The sequence below is a fragment of the Macrobrachium nipponense genome, chromosome 5 (genome assembly GCF_015104395.2).
Source record: "Macrobrachium nipponense isolate FS-2020 chromosome 5, ASM1510439v2, whole genome shotgun sequence".
NCBI lineage: Eukaryota > Metazoa > Arthropoda > Malacostraca > Decapoda > Palaemonidae > Macrobrachium > Macrobrachium nipponense.
The window spans coordinates 12,356,384-12,362,876 of record NC_061107.1 but is presented as its reverse complement, the minus strand read 5'-3'; the positions used below and the strand labels follow the sequence as shown (position 1 = coordinate 12,362,876).

At 38.7% G+C, this 6,493-nt stretch overlaps 1 protein-coding gene across 1 annotated transcript in view; it reads left to right on the top strand.

Annotated features, from left to right (window-relative positions):
• The first annotated feature begins 442 nt into the window (after positions 1 to 442).
• Positions 443 to 6,493, top strand: part of LOC135215719 (integumentary mucin C.1-like) — a 44,073-nt gene continuing 38,022 nt past the window's right edge. The window contains exon 1 of the mRNA XM_064250675.1: positions 443 to 668. Within this exon, the coding sequence (XP_064106745.1) occupies positions 443 to 668 (226 nt within the window). The remainder of the gene's footprint in view (positions 669 to 6,493) is intronic.

The window sequence follows — 6,493 nt, the reverse complement described above, 5'->3', positions numbered from 1 at the left end:
AAAGGGAGGAGGAGTTAGGCAGTGAAATGGTAAGAGGGGGACCAGAGACGGCAGGACTGTGAGAGACAGTGGGTGTAGGGCTGGAAGCTGGCAGAGTGGCTGGAGCTAAGATACTCTCCTTACGGGCCTTCTCCCGCTTGATTTCGAGTTTCTTCTCCTTGAGAGCGAGCTCATGCTTTCTCTCTTCTTCCCTTGCCTTCCTTTCTGCTTCTCTGGTTTTTCTCTGGTTTTTCTTTTTTCTTCCCCTTTCTTGCAGGCGTGCGGCATCCTGTATGCACCTTTATCCACTGGTCAAGTGCTGGTCCAGTGTAACAGGCCTCCTTGCCCAGAGTTATGAGGGCTCGGAGCTTCTCTAGCTCTATGGCAAAGAAGTCGCGGGAAAAAAGCTGGGGAAGACATTTTCCCTTAGTCTGCAGTACAGGCTCTGACAAAGTTGAAAATAATGGCCAGGAATGGTACTGAATGGAATGGGAGTGCCTACTATGTAACGTGGCACTCACTTGGAAATGGGTTCTGCAATAATGATAGTGAAAAAGTCTTAAAAGACCGGGTGCTCTGTGGCACTTTGGGATTGGCACCTTTTGATGAGGCAGGAAAATCAAATAGTGTGCGGCGTACGTCACACTTAAGGGCGTTCCTCACTTGGGAGACGCTGGAATGGGCAACCTGTAGGTCCAATACAGGTGCACGGCACTTTCAGGAGGCGTTCCTTTTGGGACAGCATTAGTAGTGCTGTTATTGCGGCACTTCGGGAGGTGTTCCCTTGGAGTGGGTGATCCGGGATAGCGGATACACTAATGGATTGGGCGTTCCGTAAGGACGGACACGCAGGTTTGACAGCACTTAGGGCTGGTATTGCGGCACTTCTGGGAGGCGTTCCCTTGTTGAGTGTTCCGAAGGATTACGTTAATTTCTCTGGCAGAACGATAGATACTAGTACCGAGATTAATATTATTTACGTTAAACTTTCAAGACTTACGTTACTTTGCTTAAATCGTTGAGATAATGTTTAAAGGGATAAAAACATGGCTGCCGCTTTGTGAGACGGAACGTTGGCTGGGAAAGCACACGCGCGAAGCTTACAAAGCTGGCCAGCTTGAGTGGTTACCAACACTTGGAATGAAACCTACGTTAAAATGAATTCCCCTAACCTATCACAGACAAAAGAATTGTACACTTCTTTTGCCGTAACTATTAGTAGAACACTCCTAACTAGCTAGGCTTTCTCACACAGCAATAAACCCTGGCAAAGCACTTCCTAGTTTGATCTGGTACTTTCTGGCATCTATCTACACAAGTGTTAGTGTCTCGTCAGAACAAAAACAATACGATTTACAAATAACAGAATTCACTCGGCGCTCTGGCCGTTACAATATAATAATATTTCTCACTTAACACTTATTTAAAACACTTCGTAATAAAAATACTTAAACGTACCTTAAGCTAACATTGGTTATAAAATAATCATATTATATGAATGGTATACCTTACCGTGAGCCAGTGTGTGTCTTCCGCTACAAATGTGCGTTGATTTGCGCTTTTGTAAAAACATTTACATTTTAAGCTTTACAAGGGATAACGCGATTTACAAGCTTTTTTTAAGCAAGCCCAGATTCGATGCTGGCAAGCAGTCGTCATTGTTACGTATGAGCCCGGCCTTGAAAGGACTCCAATACGTAAACATGAATAATTGAGGGAAAAAATAGTGAATTGCTTGAACTTACCGTAAGAAAGGATTTAAAGTGAACATTTACTCTAGAGGAAAGGTCGCCAGAAACTCAGCTAATTACTTTACAGCTATTTATTTACAAGAGGCTGCTTAACAGCCAAGGTTAAGTAAATGCAACTGGTCCCCACATGGACTAATAATATCTCTCAAGTGAATGATTGCTGGCGCAAAATGAAATTCACTAATAAAGCTGGTTTCGATATCTTGCGGTAATGCAACACTTGCGGGCAGACAGACTTGACACGTGACTCAGGGAATCTGAAAAAGGATCCCAGATTAGACCAGATAAAAGAAAAATGACTTCTTGCACAAGTTACGATTATTCAGTTCTCTAACACTGGGGCAAAGGAACTCTGATGGTTCACTGAGGTATGCACTGAAGACTTAGTCTTTGACAAGTCACAAGGGGAAGCACATGGCCCGATGATGACAAAGGGCATTTGATGTAGGAGGGATAAAAGTGGAGACCTTGAAAATGAAATTAGCAAGAGCTCGTATGGTAGTAAAAGGTGCTGGTTTGGAGTTTACACTTTAGACGTACCTGGATGCCATATTCAGTGGATCTTTGTAGAAATGCGGCCTGGCTTTGTCTCAGGTCTGGGGCTCGGGCGCGCCAGTACGCCATTAGGTTTAAGTGTGGGAGGCTGGCTGGCTGGACATCCGTCTTAGGTCACGACTGCAGTCGAACTGAGAGAGATACTGGTTCTCTTGGAATCACGGGCTTCCATACCGCCTCGGGCACTGCCTGAAAGCGTACACAACAACCAGCAAATTGGGAAGGAAAATAGGTCTTATTGTAGAGGTCCCTAAACTCCATCTCGAGGCCTAGCTACTCTTGTGACTTGCCTCTCTTACCATAAGCTTCCGTCAGACCGGAAATTCCTCCCTAGCCTTCCTACGACATGCTCTCTCCCAACATCAGTTGCTTTAGGAGAAGGCATGGATGCTTCTTTTATAACTACCATTAATTAAAAACTGCTGGGAAGGCGAGGCGTTCGATAAACGTAGCAATATACATATATAATATATATATATATATATATATAATATATATATATATATATATATATATATATATATATATATCAGAAGTCTATATCTTTTTAATGTTAATGTATTAAAGTAGGCACTGATAATATATGTGTGTGTATATATATATATATATATATATATATATATATATATATATATATATATATATTATATATATATATATATATATATATGTGTGTGTGTGTGTGTGTGTGTGTGTGTATGTGTGTGTGTGTGTGTGTATTCATATTTATATATAAGAAGACTATATATATACGATATGGTGTGATGGTGAAGAAGGGTTGCCACGGTCATGATTACATATAAGTTAGGGTGCCATCATTGAAAAAAGATTGCGAACCACTGGTTGGAGGATTAACCTTCAGACGCGTCATAATCAGGCACCCGCAACGATTTATGGTTCAGAAAAACCCGTGAACTCAAGTCCGTAGATAAGAAACGGACGAAGAGGCACAGGGTGCGAAGGAAAGCCAAGAATCACCCGGTAAAACTCGTCGATGATCAATTCTTCAAAAGTGGAAACCATTTATTAAGGGCTTAGCCACCCAAACTACTTCTGGGGTTTATTCGAGTAAATCAGCAGATGTGGAACATCGTCAAATATGACTTAGTCGAACATACGGATTTTTCAAAGTCGATAACGCCTGCAAAGCGTGAATAATATTATCCAAAGATAGTGATGAATCAATGTAAAAAAAAAATATTAATGAAGCAAAATATATAAAACCTGCACAGAGGAAGAAAAAAATGTTGTTATCGGCTGAAGGTTATTCAAATATAAACTGCTGGCCGTCCTGGGAAAAGATGACGACTTAAGTGGTGTGCAAATATTTATTTTAGTTTTTTTTTCTTATTTAAGGAACGTGTACACATAACGTTTTTCCATTCTCTTCCATAAAGAATTTGCTATTCAACTATCGGCAGTCATGGAAACTTTTACTCAGGACAATTTTTGCTTAAGGACGTCGTTTTGTTTTATTCTATTATACCAGCTGATGTACCCGGCGTTGCTCAGGATAAAAAGGGGCAAAAAAGGGGCATGCTGTCCGTGATGACAACCCCTACAGGGCGGATGATGCAATCACTTTCAGAATAAGTTACCACTTGGGATCTTGTCAAGCCAAGGAAGTTGTGACAAGTCGGAAGAATTTGCTGTCAACTCCGATAGTTGTAGAAAATGAAGGGGTATGAAAAAGATGGGTTGATGCCCTCTTAGAAATGGCCCTCGGATTTCGGATGTTGACTAAAACCTCCCTTGTGGGGAGGGGATTCTATGGTAAAGATTTGGTAGCCCTAGCTTCCATAGTCTGGGCGTGCATAATGAACAGGCAGACAGAAACTGGCTTTTATATTATAGATTATTATATTCTCTTCAGATCTGTTAAGGAAGCAAGTTTTTTTTCATGTTCATAAAACCACAATGAAACTGTGTCTCTGTGTAAAATACTGGAACCTGACCCTTTTCTTTATCTCTCTTGTCTCTCGTCCCTTCCTGGTAAAAACTGAAGGACAGAAAAGTAATCTCTCTCTCTCTCTCTCTCTCTCTCTCTCTCTCTCTCACAAGCGAGTGGGAAGTTACTTGAGGAAATAAAAAGACGAATACGTTTTATAATTCATAATCTTAAACTACCGTTGGCTAGCTAGATATAAGGATTACATGTAACCGTAATAAAAAAACACATTATTTAAATGCATGTAATTCTATGAGGTATATACATTTAATTGCGCTTGTGTTTTTATATTTCTATTCCTGTCACAATCAATCTCAAAATCTGCCATTTCTTGATAGATACTGAACGTGATGTTAAGACAAAGAAGGATTGTAGCCTTTCGACAAGTTTTTTTTTAGCTTATTTTGTGTACCGTTGCTGGAAACTGATCAGTATTTGGCAATTTGTTACTTTTGAGATTTTTGGGATGATATAAGAATATTTTTAGTTCATCCTTTTCTCATCACAGATGATAACAAAAGATGAGGGAAAGTAGAGAGATGTCCTATAATAATTGATGCATAAATCCCTATGCAGTCAACAATCAAATGGTCACAAAGTTCAACATACCCCCTGCTCTGTCTCTGTCTCTGTCTCTGTCTCTGTCTCTGTCTCTCTCTCACACACACATACACACACACACACAGAAACGCACGCGCGCGCGAAAATACCAAAGTCTTGCATTGCATAATTCAGTTTTTTTTTTATTTCCATTGCAAGTTTGCTGCATTAAGAAAATTTAGTGATTGGTATGAAGCTACTTTCCATGATGAATAGAAATTTTTTAAAAATTCCGCCTGTGATTTTTTTTTCAACCCTCCGATTCCCGGTAAACTCGAATTGAAAGGTTTGAAATGAAAAGTAATGATCCTAATGAAGCTATAACCAGCTCTTGAAGAGGAAAATTAATTATCAGAAAATCTGTATAATCTTATCATTACAGCAGATTAAATCTTCAGACTTAATGCGCCTTGCATACTGTTTGCTAAATCTCGAACGAAAAGCATCATGTTTCTGAGAACCAGAGAAGTTCTTTTTTTATTAATTTGGTCACTTCACTTAGATATCATTTCAAAGATAATTAATTAACTTTTGTTGCTCTTGAGTTATCCTCAAGATCGCAATTACGTTCGTAACAGCGAATGTAAGACTTTAGTTTTTAGTTTTCACACATTAATTTTTTGTAGACCGTCAACGTTTATAATGCTAAATTACCATTAAATATCACTGGTATAATAAGAGATATGAAACACACACACACACACACACACACACACACACACACACACACACACACACACATATATATATATCAATATATAATATATAATATATTTTATTTAATATTATTTAATGGTTTGATATATATTATTAAATATATATTTTTATATTTAAATTTATTTAATATTTATTTATTAATATTTAATAAGTTTCTCGGATATTGTCATTCCCATTAAATCATACTATTTTTTTTTTATTTTCCATCTAAAATTTACTTTCTTTGTATACTTTATTCCATGTAATATTTACGTGCGTTGAGTCTTGATTCCGAAATATGGATTCTTTTCGAAGACCTTGTCAGTTAGGTTTGATGATAGTCATCTTATGGAAAAATATCTTATGGGAACAAGTCAGGATTTCATTGCTATAATTGAGGGACAAGAAAATCCCCTCTCGATGTAATGAAATTCTTTTTACATTGCACTCTTTTACGAAGCAGAAGAGACTCAGTAATGTATTCTGTAAATGTCTGAAAGTCCTAAAGGCTAAAAAATCTTAATGCAAAATAAATCATGTAGGATTTGAGACATCAAAATACCAGTAAAACCAAAGACTACTACCGCGTCCCTCTAGATTCGGTAAAAGTAAAAGTCTTCGCCCAAAAAGAGCACCATGTTAATAGTAGATTCACATCACCCGTGCATCTGATGCCTAGGCCAGTTCCTAACGATGCTCCTGATAGGCTGTTGATAAGCCAATCACAAGGCTAGAAACTCTCAGTCTCTCGAGAGAGTAAACATATTCAGGATGTATGTTCCACCTCTCCTGAGGGATACTTTTGACAACCAGTCAGGAGCGACGTAAGGGACTGGCCTAGGCATCAGATGCACGGGAGATGTGAATCTACCATAGTGAGGTTGTACTACAGGCCCCCTAGAGATGAGCATAAAAACACAAACAAAAGACGGTATATAGAAATATAAACATAGTCAAAACCATA